The sequence below is a fragment of the Staurois parvus genome, unplaced genomic scaffold (assembly GCF_062004578.1).
Source record: "Staurois parvus isolate SC_StPar_1 unplaced genomic scaffold, SC_StPar_1.0 ptg000727l, whole genome shotgun sequence".
NCBI lineage: Eukaryota > Metazoa > Chordata > Amphibia > Anura > Ranidae > Staurois > Staurois parvus.
In genome coordinates this window covers 3,142,901-3,167,607 of record NW_028318523.1, presented here as the reverse complement: position 1 = coordinate 3,167,607, position 24,707 = coordinate 3,142,901, and the positions used below count along the sequence as shown (strand labels likewise).

Genomic DNA, 24,707 nt, shown 5'->3' with positions numbered 1-24,707 from the left:
TTTTGCCTAGAGGTCAGCGTGTACAACACACCTGCTGCACCTCTCCCCCAAAATTTGGGGTAACAACATGTTCTAAGCGGTCCAACCAAAGACAGTTGGCCAAGGATGGTCAGACTGTGCCTACATGTCCAACCATCTTCAGCAGTGTATGGCATCTCCCTGTGCCTTGTTAAGTTATAAAGACATTTTTTGCAAACAAGTAGCAACAAAAATAATTAGCTCTACATCAATTTAAACAACAAAAGTTCTGAAAACGACTTCTTTTTTCACGACCTTGCTAGGCAAACACAATTACCCGAGATTCATCCAAGAAAGCTACATGTCAATACAATTAACATATAATTGATCAATTAACCTCTCTCCAATTATCCCTCCAGCAATACACTTTGATAGGTATTGCCCTGAAACATGGTAATTACCTAAGAGGTAATTATTACCTTTTATGTATAGCCCTGCAAATTAACCTATTTCTAATTATCAGCCAGACAATGTACTCAGACATTTTACTGCCTCTTCTATTTGTCAGCGTTTTAAATGTAATATACTGGCAGAATAGTGGATATGCCGGGAAATTCTACTCTAACAGAAGGGAATATCTAGGTAGTAAAGTCAGATCTAAAGTGCAGATATTTATACAATTTTTATTGATAATATGATTATTAAAGTGAACCTGTTTTCAAGAAAACATTTTATTTTACCTATAACAAGCATATCAAACCTTGTATAAACCACTGACTCTTCTAACCCACACCATGCTCTTTACTGGAATCCCTTTACATTCAGGTGGTTGGTGCTACCCACACCTCCCACAGATCCTTGCTGTTAATGACAACTCACATAGCTCTCCTCTGAAGAAGAGTTTTCTTGACCATGAGAGTGAAAACACAACAGAAGATGTGAAAATCATGGAAATGCTCTGGGGGATGGATGGGGAAGGCCAATAATTGATTTGGCTGCAAAGTGGTTTTCCAGAAATGGGGGTAACTTCAAAGTGTCGGGAATACTTAGTCATCGGGTCCAGGGTACCTGAAGACAACAGACCACTAAGTGACCTGGACTGGATTCCTGTGTACCAGGAGGGGTGAGCTGAACCATCTGTGCTTATCTTAACACTGACACAGGTAATGCAATAGAGATTGCTCCCTGCTTAGCAGCCCATCAGCCATCCATTGCACACTCTTAAAGAGACAGCTACACAAGCACCACCTTACAGAAAGGCCCCAATGAAAGCCGGATAACACGGACAATTGGGCGTCAAGTACTTGTAATCACCTTCAGGGGTACCCCTTTGTCAGGATTGCATACCCCCACCCACTATTGGAGCTGTATGTGTAGTGTGCACACAAGGACCTTTATTTGGGGCTAGTTTATGCTGATACACTTAACCCTGTTTGCACCAGTTATAATTTGGTTTAGCTTCACTACAGATCAGTTAATTGCCACCTTATGGGTTAGTGTTCACATTATCAAGGACAGCATCTTTAAACCCTTTCAGTTGTCTGTTTAATGATTCACTCATTCTTTTACTGCATTACCATAAAACACCCAATTATCACCCTCACTATGTGTCCTGTTTATCGTTATCATTGAAGCAGAAAGTAAAAGGAAATCCCAAATTTTGGGTTGTCCCCAGAAAAGTAATAGAGAGGAATTTTTCCAATGGGGACACTAGTTCATGTGCCCTAGGGGTCCCCAAGGAATTCCTTTACTTTGCAGGGATTTCCTTTCACTTCCTGTTTGTTTAGCTATGGGACAGAAACATATATACTCTTCATATGACAAAAATCAGTAAGTGCTCATTGTCAAAACATGACACACATACTGTTGTGCATCAAACCATAACATCAAAGTGTAAAAAACATATTTTTGTGCATCAAACCTTGTGCTCCAATGAATGATAAATAAGAAACATATATAAAAGGATATATACTTGCTTACTGATTTTTATTACATAATAGTATATACAGTCAAGGCAAAAAACATTGGCACCCCTGCATTTCTGTCAGATAATGCACCACTTCACCCAAACAATTGTTGCAATTACAAATATTTAGGCATTCTCATGTTTATTTCTTTTGCTTGTATTGGTATGACACAAAAAAGTGGAGAAAAAGCCAAATCTGACACATTCCACCCAAAACACCAAAAATGGACTGGGCAAAATTATTGACTCCCTCAACTTAAATATTTGGTAGCACACCCCTTGGAAAAGATAACTGAAATTAATGGCTTTGCCACAACAGGCTTTCCACCTCTACTGGAATTTTTGGGCCACTCTTCTTTCGCCAACTGCTCCAGGTCTGTCAGATTGGAAGGGTTCCTTTTCCCAACTGCTGTTTTGAGATCTCTCTACAGGTGCTCTATGGGATTGAGATCTGGACTCATTGCTGGCCAGTTTAGTACTCTCCAGCGCTTTGTCTGAAACCATTTCTGGGTGCTTTTTGACGTGAGCTTTGGGTCATTGTCCTGCTGTAAGACCCATGACCTCTGACAGAGGCCCAACTTTCTGACACTGGGCCCTACATTGCACCCCAGAATTCTTTGGTAGTCTTCAGATTTCATAATGCCATGCACGCAGTCAAGACATCCAGTGCCTGAAGCAGCAAAATAACCCCAAGACATCAGTGAACCTCCACCATGTTTAAGTGTAGAGACTGAATTCTGTTCTTTAAAGGCCTCATTGTTTTTTTCCGAAAACAGTAGAATGATGGGCTTCACCAAAAAGCTGTAATTTTGTTTTGTCTGTTCACAGCACATTCTCCCAAAAGGATTTTGGCTTCCTCATGTAAGTTTTCGCTAATACCAATCTGGCTTTTTTATGTTTCTGTGTCAGCAGTGGGGTCCTCCTGGGTCTCCTACCAGTGTTCCTTTTCATTCAGATGGCGACGTATAGTGCGAGGTGACACAGTTGTACTCTGTGCCTGAAGGTCAGCTTGAATTTGTTTGGAAGTTGATCGAGGTTCTTTAGCCACCATTCAAACAATCCTTTGTTGCAATCTTTGATTAAGTTTTTCTCTTTTGTTCATGTCCAGCCAGATTAGCTACAGTGCCATGGGCTGTAAACTTCTTGATGATGTTGCGCACAGTGGACACAGGAACATTAAGATCTCTGGAGATGGACTTGTAACCTTGAGATTGTTCATGCTTTTCCACAATTTTTGTTCTCAAATCCTCAGACAATTATTTGCTGCTCTTTCTCTTCTCCATGCTCTATGTGGCACAAAGAGACACACAACAGAAAGGTTGAATCACTTTTTCACCATTATAACTGATTGCCGGTGTGATTTCTATATTGTCAGCACCCGTTCATTGATACAGGTGAGTTTAATTACAAATTACAGGAGCATCACAAATTTGGAATGCAATTATTTCTTACAATTTTGAGAAGGTGCCAATCATTTTGTCCAGTCCATTTTTGGAGTTTTGTGTGGAATGTGGCAGATTTAGCTTTTTGTTTCTCAATTTTTTGTGTCATACCAATACAAACAAAAGAAATAAACATGAGAATGCCTAAACATTTGTAACTGCAACAATTGTCTGGTCGAAGTGGTGCATTATCTGACAGAAATGCAGGGGTGCCAATATTTTTGGCCATGACTGTATGTTTTTGTGATGTTTAGTTTATAGCCATTTACAAGCGCTGCACTATTTGGGATTTGTATAAAAAACAAATTACTTGAAATTCAGCAGAAGTCGTTTCATTTTCTCAGCCTCATTCATCAAGTTGCTGCGTGCTGTGTGCAAATATACAACATCAGTATGAAGGATCTGGTCTGGAAAAGAAAGCTCAAATAAGTGAATTTCATAGATGGATGACAACGATAGGAAAATTGCTTACAGATAAATACACAATTAATAGGTTTATGACTATGAAATTGTTCAGTACTTTTGCTGCTTGCCAACTGATATTGGAAGTCTAGTACCTGAATAGCTGAAGACTCTCAGAGATATAAAGCATAGGGAGAGATGGGTGGTTGAAGACACAACACTACTGAAAAGTTTTGTAATATTTGGATGGCTTAGATATACACACACTGGACACTTTATTAGGTACACCTTGCTAGTGCCAAGAAAATATTCCCAACACTATTGCACCACCAGCCTGAACCATTGATACAAGGCAGGATTGATCAATGCTTTCATGTTGTTTACACCAAATTCTGACCCTACCATCTGAATGTTGCAGCAACCAGTCTGCTCATTCTCCTCTGACATCGACAAGGAACTTTGCTCTTGTGCACAGCACTGGATCCAGATCAAGCTCAGGTACGTATTGGGGGCAGGAGGGGAAGCTGCAAGCAGAAGGTTTTTTAACTTCATGCATAGAGGTAGAAAACCTTCAGCATTTACAACCATTTTAAGGCCGTTTTAACGCTCACCCCAAACTTAGAATTGGTGCAAGTGCAGTGTTGTGGAGAGAGTTTACGCTTTCTCTCTCTCCATACTGTTTTCCTTCTAGTTCCTTTCCTTACCTGGATTTCCGTTTTTTCCTGTTTTCTCAATCTTTATCTTTCTCTTCTCAACGATGTTCCATTCCCCCTTCTCTGTTTTATTTAGTTTCAAATATGCCCAAAATCAGTTTAATTTAGGATGGAAAATATTCAACATCGCTCTCATTTCATCCTATTCTTCTAAGTTTCCAGAAAGTTAACATGGCCGATTCCAACAATATGCTATGGTTTACATCTTGTATATATCGTTACATCTTGTACATACAAGATGTAAACCATAGCATATTGTAGGAATCGGCCATGTTAACTTTCACTGCTGTAATGCCTGTGAAAGGTGTTGGTCTTGGACCCTTTGTTTCTTGGGTAATTTTTACAATAAAGCATTGTTGCCCGAATGCCAGAGGCATGAGAGGTGACTGATGTGTCATATCTCTAGGCCAAAGGAACAGAGTCACAAGATATTCTGCTGAGAGCAAGATAAAAACTTGTTTATGGAAATTGAATGCGTTTATGACATCTGGTATGTCACATTAGAAGATAAAAAACCTGTTTAAAGACGTCTACTTGCTTGAGAAGTTAGAAATATTTAATTTTGGGGTAGATGAGTAGAAGTTTAGGGTAGATAAGAAGCAAAAGTGTGACTTTTCAGATAACGAACATGATGGTTGAACATGACTCTGTTATCCTCGTGGAACCCTTCTGCTAGCTCCTCCTGTGGTGGGCGTGGGCCTGCCCACTATTGGACAGCTTACAGAAAACTGGTTTAAAAGCCGGAGGTCCAGGCAAGACCAGGAGGAAGCCTCCCTAGTGGCCAGAGGACGCTCTAACGCTGGGATTTTTGCCAAGAATCTATGGGCTCATCTACTGGTCGCGCCTACATCTTCTCCGCGACCCCCTGGGCAGTTTGGTTCCGATGGGATTTGTTCCTTCCAGCTTCTAACATAGCTTTGATAATGTATTAATTCTATGCTGTGACACTGTCAAATGATGTGTCTATTTCATGCTGTAATGCTCACATTACTATTAGTGTGTGTTATTATGCAGATTGTGATGACTATAAGATATATCCTCCTGTGTGTCGTGTGATAATACAAGTGGAGGTTTTGACAGTGAAAGAATATTGCAGGTGGATTCTGTTGTTTCTTGGAGTGCTAGGTGAATGCTACGATGTGCCAGGGCAGGTGTTCATTTGGTAGATGGGCTTTCACATGCGTAGAATATGTAATGGTTCAAATGCTGATTAAAGGGTACCTGCATGACTACATGTTGATTGTGTGCATGTATATGACTTGCTTTTAGTTACTGCACCCAGCATTTGTATGACAACTGCTTACGACACATGACTGTTAATGTAGATGTATTTTATGTATGCTTTTGGAATAAAAGTCAATTTGAATAAAATTGTCCAGTACAAACAGGGCTAACAAGCTCTTGCTGAAGACTGATATCTGAACTGGAGCTTCAATCAAGAGGAAGTAAGATGGTTTCTTTCTGCAAGAGCCAAGTATGTATGTGGAGATGTAGCCGTTTGCTGCATTTAATATGACCCTGCAGGAGAACACTATGAGCCATCACATTCTAATAAATGAGATTCAAGTGTAACTGCACATACATATTTAAAAACATATAAGGGTTTATTTATTAAAGCTAGAGAGTGCAAAGTCAGACGCACTTCTGCATAGAAGTCAATCAGCTTCCAGGTTTTATTGTCAAAGTTTAATTGAACAAGCTGAGGTTAAAAGCTGATTGGCTACAATGCACAGCTGCACCAGATTCTGAGTGAACCAGTTTTAGTAAATCTTCCCCATGGAAACAGTTAAACTAGCAAAAGAATGTGGAAATTAAAAACACCCAACATGTAACTGTAAACCAACCAGCTCTGACATGCTACACAAATGTTCATAACAAGAGAGTGCCAGCATTTGCCTTGGTTTGCAATTCTACAGTCTCCACATTGGCAATGCCCACCCACATTTCTCCCTCCTGTACTGTAAAAGCTTCAATGTTAAAGTGGAATTCCTGACTAACATTAACTATGCTCAAAAATGTTCCCTTCCCCCTACTGCTACCTATCCTACCTACCCTTCATTAAAAAAAGATGGGTAATGGGTATACTTACCTATTTCAGTCTACTCCAGTCCGCTCACATGAAATCCTATGTCAGTAAGCAGCAGGTGCAGGGGAGAGTAGGGAATGCTTGCCAACAGCTGGAAATTCCAGCCATTGATGGTGCTCCTTCCTCTCCCCTGCAGCTGGATCTTACTAACACAGGCGAGCCAGAGCTGCAGGATCATGTGACCAGACCAAAGTGTGTTAGGATGGAATTCCAATTTAAGTGTAACATGTTGCTTTTTACTGCACATGTGGTGAGAGAAGGGGACAATACAGGGTAATTCTAGGCAGTAAATTATTAATTGAGCAAATACTGCTATCCAACTGCAGCAACCATTCTAAAGTCAGTTCACTTAATCTATATATTATTAAGAGGTGGGTCAGTAGTACTTTCTGATGTCTCTGCATTGTGTATTCCTCACTCGTTGTTTCCTGCTTCACAGATCACATTTAAATCTTCCAAAGTCAGCTTGTATTTGATTAGTGGGTGTGAAAAAAACCTCTTCACACAAGCAGTTTATTACACCAGCCTTCCTTTGAGAAAGCACAAGGGTGTAGTTCTAGCATCACCTGCAGGAATGATCCAGATTGTTCATCAGACTATGGACACAAGGGAGCTGGGTGGACTAGTAGAAGACAGAAATATCTGGGGGGCAAAAAAATCATCTATTCAGGTAGACTGGACTCCCAAGTATGCATCCCAAGGTTTATTTGCCAATTGTACCTTTATGTACTTATCTGTTAAATAGAATTGATAAGATAAAGACCAAATATAGTTAAAAATATAGGTACATATTTGCATAAAAAGGGTATGGGGGGGGGGGGATTAGCTCTAGATTTGGTTTATTATCTTTTTAGTTTATTATCTTAAGGGATGGGTAAAACCCCTGCCAGGTGTTTTTTTGCCATTTGTGTCCCATTGGGGAGAATTCCCTCTCACTTCCTGTCCCATAACCAAAATAGGAAGTGAGAGGAAATCCCTCCAAAGTAAGGGAGTCCCTAGTTTTCACTAGAACTAGTGTCTCCATTAAAAGATTTTCACCCTATTACTGTTCTGGGTTTTTCTTTCACTTTCGATGGTAACAGTAATCATGATAAATCAAGAGGGTGAGTCTCCCTAACAGGGGCACAGACAGCAATAAAAATCTGACAGGTGCTCTAATCTCTCCTCATTCTAATCAAAATAAACGTTTGCATTTTGGTATACTTTAAACAAATTTCAAAAAAATTCTACAGTGCTAGGGAGACACTTACTGGTGGGTGAAATGATGGCCAGCTTACAGCCGTGCTTATACCCCGGGTCCACACCCATTATTGTTCGCCCTCTGACAGGGCCTGCCAGGAGCAGCTGACGTAGATTTCTTCCAAACATCATTATAGACTCCTTTTCTGCATCCGAGGTTAGTTTGGACCTGTCAGAAAAAAAAGACAATATAATCTATGTATTCGCCCAGCACGCACACTCCGCTCCTCACAACACCTCCTTCTCTCTAGTTCCCTGGTCTCCTCCTCCCATGCCCGCCTCCAGGACTTCTCCAGGGTGTCACCCATCCTCTGGAACTCCCTGCCCCAACCCATCAGATTATCACCTACTCTCCTCTCCTTTAGGCGCACCCTGAAAACCCATCTCTTCAGGGAAGCCTACCCCGCCCCCTGCAAACTTGCCGACCTCCTCCACTCCTCCTACCACTCCATCCCCCACAGCTATCTCCTCCTGTGCCACCATCCCCTCCCTCCTAGATTGTAAGCTTGAAAGAGCAGGGCCCTCGATCCCCTCATGTTTTGCATTGTATTGGTATTGTTCTGTCACATGTTCTGTCCCCCTTTGTAATGTACAGCGCTGAGCGAACTATTGGCGCTTTATAAATACTGTATAATAATAATAATAATAATAATAATATTTCTATATAAATCTTCTACAGAACAAACATAACATGGGTGAGATCATTATAAACTACTTTTTTTTTTTTATAGTTTTGACTTAAAGTGACATTAAAGCTCATATATATATATATATCTATATATATATCTATCTATCTATATATAATTAATCTATCTATCTATCTATATATAAATAATCTATCTATCTATATCTATCTCTATCTAAACCATTTCCCACCTGGCCAATAGCAAAATGACGGCTGAGCAGGGCCGCGCTTTTGTGAGATCTGTCACTGGCTGTGCCCCTCGGACACAGCCGATGACTGATCTGTGTACCAGTCCATTGCCAGTACCATGTGACCGCTGTGACCAATCACAGCAGGTCACATGACAATTGTAAACAATGGATGGCTTCCTTTCATGCCATCCATTGTATACAATTGTGTCACTACCTTGATTGGTCACAGTAATCACATGGTACAGACTGGGCCAATCACAGCCCATCTGTTTCATGTGATTAGCTGTGGCCAATCACAGCTAATAACAAGAAAATTAATGAATCAATTTCATTCAGTTAAATGCTTGCTTGTAGCAACGAAATTCTTTGCTATAAGCAATCATGTTGTGTAAAAAAAAATGCTGATCACTTTCCCAGAGTAGTGCAATGTTACTCTTTATACAACATTATACAACTCTGGTCACAGTATGTTATGAAAATAATATTTAAAAAAAAATTAAAAACTTTAATGTTCTGTGTACAGAGTTTTGTGTATTTGTAAACACAACTTTGTGCTGTTATTGGCTACAGCCGACCAGTAGGTACACAGCCAAAATCATTGGCTGAAACCTGCTGACAAACTTGTGCTGTAGCCAATCACAGCACAGGTCAGCAGGGGGCATGCACATATATGCCAGAAACCCATAAGAAAGGCCTAGGATATATGGGTATGTTGCCTAACCTGGCTGTGCTGCCCAACCACAATAAACGTACTGTGGGCGAGTAGACTGGAAAGCGGTTAAAATTCCATGCAAAAAGAGAGAGAGTTTACTTAGGATGTCTGGGCTCCAATATGTTCCCTCGGCCTGGTCTGTGGATGAAATGCATTGCAACATCAATGGACCAATAGACCTGGAACCAGGCTGTCTCAAAGAAAACCTGTCATGGAGCAAACAAGAGCCTGCCATAGTTGCCTTCTCCTCCTGAACATGCTAATAAACAGGATGCCATTGCCTACTTCTTCCTAAGCTGCATCAAGTTGATTTTGCATTCCTCTTTACTTGAATTGGAAGAAAACAGTTCTGTAGCAAGCCGCAGCCTATGTACATTGGCTGTAAAAAAGTATGAAGGCCAGAGACAGCCATGCTGCTGGCATAATGGCAGCCTCAATAGTTCTCTCACTGAAAGTTTCAAATAATATACTGGCCCAACGAAAAAAATATTTGTGCATGGCATGGACACTTTAATACTTGAGCCTGAAATCATTACAGCTGCAAACTGCATATTAACCATGGAGTGAAAATTCCTCCTGTATCCCATAACACCATTATTGACACTGCGAAGGACACTAATATGGCAAGATCTAACGAACTGAAAGCCAAGATATTTCGCTGTAAACTTCATAGTCTTATCTGCTTAAAAATCCTACAAAAACAGGCTAAAAGGTGCCAAGTGTAACAAGATTTTCAGCCGTGAAAGATAATCTGCGTCCTACAAGGCAGGGTAAAGAAATATAATGAAATAACAAGCACGGCATGCGGTCAGTAATTCTGCCAATCTCTGATTTTTTTTTTCATCCACCTGTCACTAAATAATAAACTATTGCACTGGCACAAAGGACTGTGTGTTCTTAGTATGTTTTAAAAATACCACAGGGCTAATTTGTAGGGGAGTAAAAAACATTCTGCTTAAGAAAAAAATGGTTTAAAAAATGCATGCGTTTGGGGGAGAAGGAAGTACATTTAGGTTATATTCACACCAACACCTTCTGTGATGGTGAACAGTAACATCTATGAGTCTCTTAGAAATGTCCTAGGAGGTTTCCAGTCAGCCTTCATGGGGCCTACACCTATTATAGCAAAGGCATTACTCAACATCTGATCAAAGCTGCACAACTACTTTTTTTATTATCTTCAGATATCCTTTATCTGCATATGAAGTTTTTTGGGTTCAAGTGTTACTAAACCCTGGACCCTGCATTCAATATATGTGGTCTCCCACAGTATCCGGAAATTCATTTTTTTTTAGTAAATATAAACTGCTAAATACCTTTTCTCATCAGCAGTTAGAGCAGTCTTGTGACTTCTATCAGTGTCCAACAGAGCACTGGTTAAAGCTTGTAGCAGGAGTTTTCATTCGCCCCTGATTGTCCTATGAGGCTGCAGGACCCCTAACCCACTGTCTGGACAGCGCTGATTGGCGCTGTGCTGATCACATGCACTCCCCCAAGAAAAAAAAAAAAACAAACTCTCTGGCAATACACACCAAATTCAACAAGTGCAGCTTGCCCCCAAGGTTTTGTTAAATCAGCAGGTGGCATGGGGACAGTAGAAGAAGGGGAGTGTCAGATAAGACAGCATTTTTACACAAGGATTAACCTCTTAGGTTCCGCAGTGAGTATAACAAGCATGTTTTACTACATATACAGACTGATTTTACTTTTGTGGGTTTAGTAAGACTTTAAGGCAGCCCACTCGTATGAAAAAAAAAGCACCTCCCCATTTTCTTTCCCATAGCAGGTCACCACAACATGCGGTGGTGTGCTTCCATATAGTTATGATGCACTGCAACCCAGGTGTGTTGTTTTAATTCACTGGGGTACCTTTAAAAAAAGAAAGAACACCTGTGCAGCTGGTCTATATAAATTCAGCAAAAAAAAGGAAATGGGTTGTCAACTTTCCAAATAGGTTGTAACTTACTGCATTGAGAGTGGCCAGAACAGAACATTGGGTCTTACATTTCATATGACAAAACATAAGGATGTATAAAGTTTCACATTTTACTTTGGTGTATGTATTTGCATACCGATACTCTCTGCAGAGAAGAGGATAAATGAGGCGTTTATAGGAATCTTCTACAGAATTGCGTAGAATTGTCATGAACTCCGGTCTTGCATACTGCTTTGGTCTCCACCTTTCAGAAAAACAAAAAAAAACAACATCAGTACTTGTCTTAAATGGAATAATTTTCACTGATCAAGGTGATGACTTCCAATGTTCCTCAGTGGACAAAAAAAAAGTACATGTAACGGAACCGTCCCCAGACTGCACTTGGGTACATCCATTAGGATAACGCTTCCCTGTCCGAACACCGACACCACAGCTGACCATACAAGACTAGACAACACCAGTCTTCAATTAAACCAGGAAATAGACTACTTTATTTGAACACAGATACAAGATATATACATTCAAGGGAACAATCCCCCCCTCCCTGCATAATGACACAGGGCGGGGCAATCAACCTTTAGTAACAAGAGACACACCAGACAGTCCCATCAGGAGGGAGAGCTGCCGGAAACACCCCCCACCAAGCCAATACACAAATGCATACATCCCATAATAGTTTGCTCCCAAGCAAGACACACAATAGAACAATGGAATGCAACCACATGGCATTAAACCATCAACAACCCTCCACACCCAATATTAGGACAGATCACCCTGTACCCCTAACAGGCACAGGGTGACTTACACATACCGTATTTGCCGGCGTATAAGACGACTTTTTACCCCTTAAAAATCTTCTCAAAAGTCGGGGGTCGTCTTATACGCCGGTATAACATGACATGACACTTTTTAGGGGGGCGGCGCGGTGCCGCCGCCGCCCCCCCCCCCTTCCCCTAACGGAAGGGACACTAAGTACAGGGGTGGGCAGGGGCTATTTCTTACCTGGTTCCGGTCCCACGACGATCCGGTCCAGGAAGCGCGGCTGCGCCTTCAGTTCGGCCACTGGAGTTCGCGCGGCTGCTCGGCTCCGCCTCCTCACCAGCGATTGGCCGCCAGAACTGTAGCTCAGGAAAGGCACACAGGCGGCCAATCACCGGCGAGAGGGTGGAGCCGAGCGGCCGCGCGAAAATCGAGTGCAGGACCAGCAGGTAAGTGGTCAGTGTAGAGGTGCTGCTGCAACCACATATGCTGGCTGCAGCAGCACCATACGAGAACAGAGTCAGCAAGTGTCAGTGGGAGGAATAGTGCCCCATCATTGGTGTCACTGATACCAATGATGGGGCACTATTCCTCCCACTGATACCAATGATGGGGCACTATTCCTCCCGCTGATACCTATGATGGGGCACTATTCCTCCCACTGACACCAACGATGGGGCACTATTCCTCCCCCCCACTGACACCAACGATGGGGCACTATTCCCCCCCCCCCCACTGACACCAACGATGGGGCACTATTCCACCCCCCACTGACACCAACGATGGGGCACTATTCCACCCCCACTGACACCAATGATGGGGCACTATTCCACCCCCCACTGACACCAACGATGGGGCACTATTCCACCCCCCACTGACACCAATGATGGGACACCATTCCTCCCACTGACACCAATGTTGGGACACTATTCCTCCTACTGACACCAATGATGGGGCACCATTCCCCCCACTGATACTAATGATGGGACACTATTCCCCCCACTGATACCAATGATGGGGCACTATTCCCCCCACTGATACCGATGATGGGGCACTATTCCTCCCACTGATACCAATGATGGGACACTATTCCCCCCACTGATACCGATGATGGGGCACTATTCCTCCCCCTGATACCGATGATGGGGCACTATTCCTCCCACTGGTGTGCACTGGAAGAGGGGTAGTCTTATACGGCGAGTATAGCCCAAACACTACATTTTAGCAGGAAAAGTAGGGGGGTCGTCTTATACGCCCAGTCGTCTTATACGCCGGCAAATACGGTAATAGGGATATGGGGAGCTGAGACAGGGGACTCCCCACCTCTCCAAAGTGAGCTGTGTTCCATGGGCCCCCCATCCAAAGTGACTCCCGTACATTTAGACTGAACTAAGATCAGTTGCCTTTAGATTGTAAGCTCCACGAACAGGGTCCTCCTATTCCTTCTGTACTGAACTGTAATGCAAACTCTTGGCGCTATATAAATCCTGTATAATAATAATAATTTGCTCTTTGAATGAAGAGATGGAACAGCAAAAGAAAGCCATGTATAGGCAACAGGGAAGAGGGCATTAAAGAGAGCATGTTGCTTTTTCCTGCATGGGCATGCGTGTGCCCAACACCAGGAAGCAGGCAGCGACATACCAGTGCGTCACTGTGCCTGCACGGGCCACCCATCTGGAGTATGTCGTGGTCGGGCAGCCTGGAAGTGGTTAACCAGAGGTGACTGGACCCAATCACACAGCATAGACACTATACCACAGCATACTAACCTGAAAAGACCATTTTAAAATAAAGAATTTATTCAAACAAAAATATTGCAGTGGATATAAAAAGTCTTCACACCCCTGTTAAAATGTCAGGTTTCTGTGATATAAAAAAATGAGACAAAGATAAATCATTTCAAAACTTTTTCCACCTTTAATGTAACCTATAAACTGTACAACTCAGCTGAACAAACTAAAATCTTTTAGGTGGAGGGAAGTAAAAATAAAAAACTAAAATATTATGGTTGCATAAGTGTGCACACCCTTAAACTAATACTTTGTTGAAGCACCTTTTGATGTGATTCCAGCACCCTGTCCTTTTGGATATGAGTCTATCAGCATGGCACATCTTGGCTTGGTAATATTTGCCCGTTCTTCCTAATCTGTCAGATTGCGAGGGCATCTCCTGTGCACAGCCCTCTTCAGATCACCCCACAGATTTTCCATCGGATTCAAGTCTGGGCTCTGGCTGGGCCATTCCAAAATTTTCATCTTCTTCTGGTGAAGCCATTCCTTTGTTGATTTGGATGTATGCTTTGGGTCGTTGTCATGCTGAAAGATGAATTTCCAATTCATGTTCAGCTTTCTAGCAGAAGCCTGAAGGTTATGTGCCAATATTGACTGGTATTTGGAACTGTTCATAATTCCCTCTACCTTGACTAAGGTCCCAGTTACAGCTGAAGAAAAACAGCCCCAAAGCATTATGCTGCCACCACCATGCTTCACTGTGGGTGTGGTGTTCTTTTGGTGATGTGCAGTGTTGTTTTTGAACCAAACACATATCTTTTGGAATTATGACCAAAAAGTTCACCCTTGGTTTCATCAGACCATAACACATTTTCCCACATGCTTTTGGGAGACTTCAAATGTGTTTCTACAAAATTTAGCCGGGCTTGGATGTTTTTCTTTGTAAGAAAAGGCTTCCGTCTTGCCACTCTACCCCATAGGCCACACATATGAAGAATACATTGTTGTCACATGTACCACACAGCCAGTACTTGCCAGATATTCATGCAGCTCCTTTAATGTTGCTGTAGGCCTCTTGGCAGCCTCCCAGACCAGTTTTCTTCTCATCTTTTCATCAATTTTGGAGGGACATCCAGTATCCTGACTGATACCTTTTAACAATGAGATCCCTCTGAAGCTTTGGAAGCTCCCTGCAGACCATGGCTTTTGCTGTAGGATGTGACTAAGAAAATGTCAGGAAAGACCTACTAGAACAGCTGAACTTTATTTGGGGTTAATCAGAGGCACTTTAAATGATGGCAGCTGTGTACTGACTCCTATTTAACCTGATTTTGAATGTGATTGCTTCATTCTGAACACAGCTACATCCCCAGTTATAAGACAGTTTATAGGTAACATTAAAGGTGGAAAAAGTTCTGAAACGATTTATATTTGTCTCTTTTTTTACATCACAGAAACCTGACATTTTAACAGGGGGGTGTACTTTTTATATCCACTGTACATGTAAAGAAATAATACAATTAATTATCCATTTTTTTTTTTTTTTTTTAATATTCCAAAAACTAAAACCCATCATCAATTTTTGGCAACTTTAAAGTACTGCACTAAATGTAGATTTGTCTGTTTCTGCTGCAGTAAAAACTCTGAAATACTAAAACAGCCTCAGGCTGCAGAGACCTGTCTCCTGTTAGAGAATAAAGGGGGAAAAAAAACCTGTAATAGGGCCTAAATTGTTTTAACACCATGTCTCTATAATGCGCGGGGACATTGATGAGGCATTTCAGGAGCAGCGGAATAAAAAAAAAAAAAAAGGATTCGGTAAGAATGTATACAGACCTTTCATTGACACACCACCTACAGAACGCATCCTTCACCCTGTCAGGAACGGTGACCTTTACTGTCAAGATTTTCAGATTTTCCCCACGGTTAATGGCCAGAATCTGAGCAGAAACATAAATGGCACAGACAGATGACACACAAATACCCAAAAGATAAACTTATCAAGTCAACATCTATACAAGTGCTTTTTATTACAATCTGCAAGAGCCCAGACTGCTTCTGTACAGGTAGGAATATACAGCAGTTCAGTGATAATTACTTTGCAATAAAATATGAATAGTTAGAAACATTAACAATTCTAAAAACAATAACAACAATACTAACAAAAACAACTGATAGTAAACCTTTTATATCTGTAAAATAAAATTTTTTAAAAACGATTAGCGCCAGTTCACACTGATGCGACTTATCATGTGACTTGATGCGACACGAAGTCACATGACACGCCAAAACATACTCATTGTCTTAATCAATGCGACTCAAGTTGCATCAACTTCTAAAGAAGTTCCTGCACAACAATGTTAAGATCACAAAAGTTGCAAGGAGTCTGTTAATGTATGCGACTTTGATGCAACTGTATCTGGCTTCAGAGTTTTTAACCAAAGCCAACGGTTAAAGTCGCAAAACATCAAACTCACATGAAAGTTGCATCAAATCGCAAGCAAGTCGTTAATTCAAAGTCGCACAACATTCCATCTGCAGCAGTGTGAACCGAGCCTTAATATATTTTAATTTTTTTTTTTTAAATGCCCAACAGTTGTAATAGCATATAAAACAGGGCCGGGTGAAGAAGGGCTGCAACACAGGACAGGTTTTTCTTATGTGAGAGGATGCACAGCACGAGGAGCTGAACCTTCATCACATGCATGTCCTGCCTTTCCTTTTGCCGAGAGGGGCAGACAAGAGTGGTGATCTCTACACATAAGGGGGAGGAGGGGAGGGGAAGAGAGGAAAGGATGGGGCCTCAATCCTTATTATTACACAGTATTTATATAGCACATGTGCTTGTGTTACACAGGCTGACAGAAGGAGAGAGCACAGTGAGCGGAGGGATGACCTCATCCACCCTTCGATATCATTCAATTAACAAGTTGGGGTTGTGTGAGTGTTCTTGATCAAACTATGCTTCCGCTGGTGCCATGCAGGTCAGGTTGAGTTGCCTAGTAGAGGTGGAGGGAGCAAACAGCTGGCTGCATAAATTTAAAACCTTTACCATGCGTAAAAATAAATAAATAAAAAAAATCAGAATAAGGGACATTAATTACTATCAATGCGATGTGTCCCTTGTGCTGCTGGCTCCTGCCTTAGTTGCAATCTTCCTCCTCTGATCCCCCCCACCTCCATTGCCGTAATCTTCCAGTGTGGCACCGCTAATAGTGCCAAGGGACCTGTCATATGTACTCAAGAGTGCCAACTATGCCCGCCCTTCTCGCCCACCTCCTCCATTCATAGAGGCCATACTACAGATTTGCTGAATGAAAAACAAACAATCTATGAATGGAGAAAGTAGACCGTTCATTCATCTGAACACCCTCCATTCACAGATTGTATTTCATTCATAGAAGCTAAAGTATTGGCTCTATGAATGGAGGAGATGATTGGAAAGGGCAGGCATAGCTGGCACTAGTGGTGCACCAAAATGAAAATTCAGAATGCATGTGGCCGGAAACCGATCCGAAACCGAAATTCAGCGTATGTGGGGAGGCTCCAATTTATTATTTTTTCTACTTTCATGTATATTTGTATTTATTTTTTTTTTTAACTTGTGATTTTATTGCTATCACATAGGGGACCAATAGTCCCCTATGTGATAGCATATCAGTGACAGGCCATCTGTGTAGAGGGGTGGGGGGGCAGTGTGTGCAAGGAGGGGGCAGGAGAGGAGCAGTGTATACAGTGAGGGAGCAGTGTATACAGAGAGACTCCCTCACTGGCTGTGCTGGTTTTTAAATACAATTGCCGGCTATTTTCTTTTCACCATAACTCACAGAAAAAGCTGTCACTTTCCCCAGAGCTAAAGGAAACTTTGTTTCTTTTAGCTCAGGAAATAAACTAAAAATAAACTTTGTTTCTTTTAGCTCGGGGAAAGTGATAGTCAATTCTCTGAGCTACAGTAAAGAAGAAAAAAAAACAGCATTTGCATTTAAAAACCGGCACTGACATATAGGGGTTTATTTACTAAAGCTGGAGAGTGCAAAATCAGACTCACTTCTGCATAGAAACCAGTCAGCTTCCAGGTTTCATTGCCAAAGCTTCATTGAACAAGCTGAGGTTAGAAGCTGATTGGTTTCTATGCAGAAGGGAGTCTGATTTTGGACTCTCCAGCTTTAGTAAATAAACCCCATAGTGACGGGCAGTCACTGTATACACTGCTCCTCTTCTTCCTTTCTCTGCCGCCCCCCTCACATCTGCAGTACACACAGTCCCCTGTATCGGCACCTGTATCGGCTACAGTTTTCATATTGGCAAAATGCTGATAGAGCTATTATCGGCTGATATGTTTTGGTGGCCGAAATATAGGTGCATCCCTAGTTGGCACTCTTGATTAGTGCATACGAGAGGTCTCTTGGCACTATTATGGTGCCACACTGGAAGATTGTGACGGCAGGGGCAGGGGGCTAATCAAAGCAGGGAGATTTCAAGTAAAGCAGGAGCAAGTAGGGATCAGAAAGGGAAGATTTCAAAGATAAGGCAAGTGGCACAAGGGAGGCATCCATGTTGATTATAAGTTATGTCTCTTATGTGATTTTATTTTTCTGAAAACAGTTTAAGTGTTCAAACTGGTATAACAAAAATGGAGCCTAGACCTAATAAAAGGAAGCAACTCTGAACGTAGTCCTAGCTATAGAAGGTCAAGGATCCCCATTCCGTAGAGTTCTCATAGAACACAAATGTTACTCCACATATTTAGCAATAGATACATTATTTACATAGGTATAGAGGAAAAGAAAAAAAAATCAGGCTTCAGATCTGAAATTATTTTATTTTTCTCAAGTGAGCAAAGAAAGCGTTAATTGGCCTCATACAATGATGGCTTTATAATAGAACATGTACAGTCAATTAGAAGTAAAATCTTTTCTGACATTTCCTTTCGAAAACAAATCTCTACAAACGCGGACTCGATTTTTTGGCAGCTGTCATGAATGCAGTCTGAAAACATTAACAACTCAATGTGAGGTAATCAAATTTCTTTCGCATAACCATCGCAAAAAAGGACTCAGCAAAAACAGCCCAATTAAGGCTTGCATTTCTAAATTAGCTAAAAAGAAAAAAAAAATATCAGTGTACTAGAATGTAAATAAAAAAAATATTTCATTTATGAAAGGTTCGTAAATAGGCTTGACAGTGAGGTACTTTATGTAAAAATTACATGAAAATGTTTTAACAGGTAAATAACTCTAAAGCAACCTTTTAATTTAGAGATTTACAGCTGTTCCATATTTGTAAACAATGGATGCATACATTTACAGTGCCTTGAAAAAGTATTCATACCCCTTGACATTTTACACATTTTGTCATGTTACAACCAAAAACATAAATGTACTTTATTGGGATTTTCTGTGATAGACCAACATAAAGTGGCACATAATTGTGAAGTGGAAGGAAAATGATAAATGGTTTTAAACATTTTTTACAAATAAATATGTGAAAAGTGTGGCGGCATTTGTATTCAGCCCCCCGGAGTCAATACTCTGTATAACCACCTTTCGCTGCAATTACAGCTGCAAGTCATTTTGGGGATGTCTCTACCAGCTTTGCACATCTAGAAAGTTACATTTTTGCCCATTCTGTGCAAAATAGCTCAAGCTCTGTCAGATTGGATGGAGAGCGTCTGTGAACAGCAATTTTCAAGTCTTGCCATGGATTCTCAATTGGATTTAAGTCTGGGCTATGACTGGGCCATTCTAACACATGAATATGCTTTGATCTAAACCAGTGGTCGGCAAGCCGCGGCTCGCGAGCCACATGCGGCTCTTTACACGCTTTAATGCGGCTCTTGTGTGCCGGGCGCCCGCTCCCCTCCCTCCTCTCGGGCGGCAGGGACTCTGCAGCGTGATCCAAAAAAAAACAGCCAGGGCAGCGCGCTCAAATGCAATGATTGGCCAGTCTCGCTGCCACTCACATCCTGATAGCCAGTGATTGGCTGTCAGGATGTGTGTAGGCGGGGCAGCGTGACGAACATGAGAGGAGCTAGGCTCCTCTCACAGTCCGCCCTGAAGACCGGAACGGCGCGGGAACACGGCGAGAGGAACGCACGGAGCAAAGGTAAGTGAATTGACACAGGGGGGACTTGGCTTACTACTTGCTACTTACTTACTACTACTATATGAGGGATGAATTAATATGGGGGATGAATTACTATATGGGGGGATGAATTACTATATGGGGGATGAATTACTATGGGGGATGAATTACTATATGGGGGATGAATTACTATATGGGGGATGAATTACTATGGGGGATGAATTACTATGGGGGATGAATTACTATATGGGGGATGAATTACTATATGGGGGATGAATTACTATATGGGGGATGAATTACTATGGGGGATGAATTACTATATGGGGGATGAATTACTATGGGGGATGAATTACTATGGGGGATGAGTTACTATGGGGGATGAATTACTATGGGGGATGAATTACTATATGGGGGATGAATTACTATGGGGGATGAATTACTATATGGGGGATGAATTACTATATGGGGGATGAATTACTATATGAGGGATGAATTACTATATGAGGGATGAATTACTATATGAGGGATGAATTACTATGGGGGATGAATTACTATAAAAACTTATTGAAACTAAAAACAGTGTACCATCCTATGTATTTTCAGTTTTAAAAATGTGGCTCTCAAAATAAATTTCAATCGTGGTTTTGGCGAGATTTGGCTCAGTTGAAAAAAAAGGTTGCCCACCGCTGATCTAAACCATTCCATTGTAGCTCTGGCCGTATGTTTCAGGTCGCTGCCCTGCTGGAAGGTGAACCTCCGCCCCGGTCTCAAGTCTTTTGCAGATTAACAGGTTTTCTTCTAAGACTGCCCTGTATTTGGCTCCATCCATCTTCCCATCAACTCTGACCAACTTCCCTGTCCCTGCTGAAGAAACGCATCCTCACAACATGATGCTGCCACCACCATGTTTCACGGTGGGGCTAGGGTGTTTAGGGTGATGTGCCGTGTTAGTTTTCCGCCATACATAGCATTTTGTTTTTAGGCCAAAAAGTAAAATTTTGGTCTCATCTGACCAGAGCCCCTTCTTCCACATGTATGCTGTGTCCCTCACATGGCTTCTCACAAACTGCAAACGGGACTTCTTATGGCTTTCTTTCAACAATGGCTTTCTTCTTGCCACTCTTCCATAAAGGCCAGATTTGTGGAGTGCACGACTAATAGTTGTCCTGTGGACAGATTCTCCCACTTGAGCTGTGGATCTCTGCAGCTCCTCCAGAGTTATCATGGGCCTCTTGGCTGCTTCTCTGATTAATGCTCTCCTTGAACAGCCTGTCAGTTTAGGTGGATGGCCATGTCTTGGTAGGTTTGCAGTTGTGCCATATTCTTTCCATTTCTGTATGATGGATTGTACAATACTCCATGAGATGTTCAAAACTTGGGATATTTTTTATAAACCAACCCTGCCTTAAGCACCTTTATCCCTGACCTGGCTGGTGTGTTTCTTGACCTTCATGATGCTGTTTGTTCATTAATTTTCTCTAACAAACATATGACCGCTTCACGGAACAGCTGTATTTTTACTGAGATTAAATTACACACAGGTGGACTCTATTTACCAATTAGGTGACATCTGAAGGCAATTGGTTCCACTAGACTTTAGTTAGAGGTATCAGAGTAAAGGGGGCTGAATATAAAAGCATGCCACACTTTTCAGATATTTATTTGTAAAAAAACATTTATCATTTTCCTTCCACTTCACAATTATGTGCCACTTTGTGTTGCTCTATCACAAGAGTTTCTCAACCTTTTTTTTAGGCAAGGCATCCTCTAAAATGATGGACAGTCCCGAGGCACCCTTTAGAATTGTGGACAGTCTTGAGGCACCCCTTTCTAAAATGTTCTAATGGTTTTATATAAAGCAGCAACATCCACACACGTAGGACACCCAAAGTTGGAGGTGATTTATTCTTCCAAAGCAAATTCACTTTTGCACACTGGTACTGACTAGTATTCCAGTGTTTCTCTCCTCCCTTAGTTTTTCTTCATCACTGAGCTGATGTGACCCCAGCACTGACGGACAGGGGTAGGGGAGGGTCAAACAAGGATGCTGTGCAGGCAGCTGATATCCTCCTTATCAACGGACAAAGTAGTTGATTGTCAGAACTCCGTTGGCTAGAAGGTTGTAATGGTGCACGATAAAAACCAGTGACTTTGTGCAACTAAAAGGCAGGCTTGTTCCACCCACTGGCTTGTATACAAATTTTGGGCAATTTTTAGACATTTTGCCAAGGTACCACTGAATAAACCTCAAGGCACCCCAGGGTCCCCAGGCATCCTGACTGAAAAAGGCTGGTTTCTCACATAGAATCCCAATAAAATACATTTACATTTTTGGTTGTCACATGACAAAATGTGGAAAATTTTAAGGGGCATGTATACTTTTTCAAGGTACTGAAAAAAAAAATAAATATGACACCTTCATAGTAGAGCAATAGAGGTGCTTTGCTCTGGTGAAACATGTTCTAATACTGTAGGTCTAATCAAATAAATTAATAGAAAACTTGAGACGCCTGCCTTTACACACACGTCTTAGTCCGTAGGGTTCAATATTGAGTTGGCCCCGCTCTTTGCAGCTATAACAGCTTCAACTCTTCTGGTAAGGCTGTCCACAAGGTTTAGGAGGGTGTCTATGGGAAGGTTTGACCATTCTTCCATAAGCACATTTGTGAGGTCCGGCACTGATGTCGGAAGAGAAGGCCTGGCTTGCAGTCTGCACTGTAATTCATCCCAAAGATGTTCTATCGGGTTGAGGTCAGGACTCTGTGCAGGCCAGTCAAGTTCCTCCACCCCAAACTCGCTCATCCATGTCTATATGGACCTTGCTTTGTGCACTGGTGCGCAGTCATGTTGGAACAGGAAGGGGCCATCCCCAAACTGTTCCCACAAAGTTGGGAGCATGAAATTGTCCAAAATGTCTTGGTATGCTGACGCCTTAAGAGTTCCCTTCACTGGAACTAGGGGGCCAAGCCCAACCCCTGAAAAACAACCCCACACCATAATCCCCCCCCACCAAACTTTACACTTGGCACAATGCAGTCAGGCAAGTACCATTTTCCTAGCAACCGTCAAGCCCATGTCCATCTGATTGCCAGACAGAGAAGCATGATTGGTCACTCCAGGGAACACGTCTCCACTGCTCTAGATTCCAGTGGTGGCATGCTTTACAACACTGCATCCATCACTTTGTATTGCACTTGGTGATGTAAGGCTTGGATGCAGCTGCTCGGCCATGGAAACCCATTCCATGAAGCTCTCTACACACTGTTGTTGTGCTAATCTGAAGGCCACATGAAGTTTGGAGGTCTTTAGCTATTGACTCTGCAGACAGTTGGCGACTTCTGCGCACTGTGCGCTTCAGCATGATTACCACTAACAGATGACTGTGGGATATTTAGTAGCTAGGAAATGGGATGGATAGACTTATTGCACAGGTGACAACCTATCACGGTACCACGCTTGGAGTCACTGAGCTCCTGAGAGCGACCCATTCTTTCACAAATGTTTGTAGAAGCCGTCTGCATGCCTAGGTGATGATTTTATATACCTGTGGCCATGAAGGTGATTGGAACACCTGAATCCAATGATTTGGAGGATGTCCCAATACTTTTGGCAATATCGTGTATCTTCCTTAAGTAAGGGCATATTTTAAGGATATTAATGGAACATTTCACTTAGAAATAGGCACCTAAATACTCCACTGAAATAACATACAAACACATGAGGAGTAAGAGAAAATCTGCATTCAACCTCCTATCATTGAATGAACAGAAAACACGGATGCCCAGGCAGCACAGTGACATCTTCAATCACAATTCCTTTAACTGCTCACAGGATAAGATCCAATCCAAAAAAGAGGCTTACGCATTTCAGCTATAGCACTATGATTAACCACTTTAGGACTGCCCAGTGTGTTTACACTGCAGATGGACAGCCCTGCTGCACTGGATCACATACATGTGTGCATTTTCAGGTATAGGGCGTGTGGAACCCCAATCGCCCTGCCCAATCTGTGCTGTGATTTGGTACAGCACAAGTCGGTCAGCAGGTCCCAGCCAATGATTTATGGCTGGGACCTGCTGATTGGCTAAGCGAATCACAGCACAGAGTCCTGTGTTTACTAACAACACAGGGCTCTGTACAATGAGCAGGGACATGGCTGCAATGCAGGGAGAAAAGACAGCCACATCCGTTAGGAAAAGCAGCACACATTACACATTGTAAGGCACACAGTTAACCCTTTGACACTAACCCCTTCTCAGCCAGTGTCATGAGTACAGTGACAGTGTACAGTATTAGCACTGATCACTGTATTAGTGTCACTATTTGTGTCAGTTAGTGTCAATCCCAGCTAGCGCCACACTATCACAGTCCCACTATAAGTCGCTAATCACCGCCATTACCAGTATAACATTATAGCTGCATATTTTACAGCTTGTAAACTCTATACTTCACAAACCAATTACTATACACTTATTGGGATTTTTTTTTTTTTAACCAAAGACATGTAGCAGAACATATTTTGGCCTAAATTTATGAAGACATTTGATTTTTTTTATATGAATATTATTTGAATAGTAAGTAGAAAATATAGTTTTTTAAAATGTTTTCACGTTTTATTAATATAATAATAATAAAAAAATTGTTACTACCTTCTGTATCGCATTATTGTGAAACTTGAGTATTACAGGCCTATCTTTGTCGTAACCTGACGTGCTTATGTTATCCACAGTGTCGCACTCTACCTTGTTGTTTCTTCCTGTATTTTGGTTTAAGCTATGTCTATGACCTGAATGATGTTGTG

At 41.8% G+C, this 24,707-nt stretch overlaps 1 protein-coding gene across 2 annotated transcripts in view; it reads right to left on the bottom strand.

Moving 5' to 3' along the window:
• SRBD1 (S1 RNA binding domain 1) overlaps positions 1 to 24,707 on the bottom strand; it is a 275,758-nt gene that overhangs the window by 195,971 nt on the left and 55,080 nt on the right. For both annotated transcript variants that reach the window (XR_016306420.1, XM_089653922.1), the window contains exons 11-14: positions 15,659 to 15,762; positions 11,467 to 11,574; positions 7,818 to 7,975; positions 3,677 to 3,773 (exon numbers count right to left, since the gene is read on the bottom strand). Coding sequence is in view for 1 of the 2 variants with exons in the window: in XM_089653922.1 (XP_089510048.1) it covers positions 3,677 to 3,773; positions 7,818 to 7,975; positions 11,467 to 11,574; positions 15,659 to 15,762 (467 nt within the window). In the remaining variant the exon portion in view is untranslated. The remainder of the gene's footprint in view (positions 1 to 3,676; positions 3,774 to 7,817; positions 7,976 to 11,466; positions 11,575 to 15,658; positions 15,763 to 24,707) is intronic.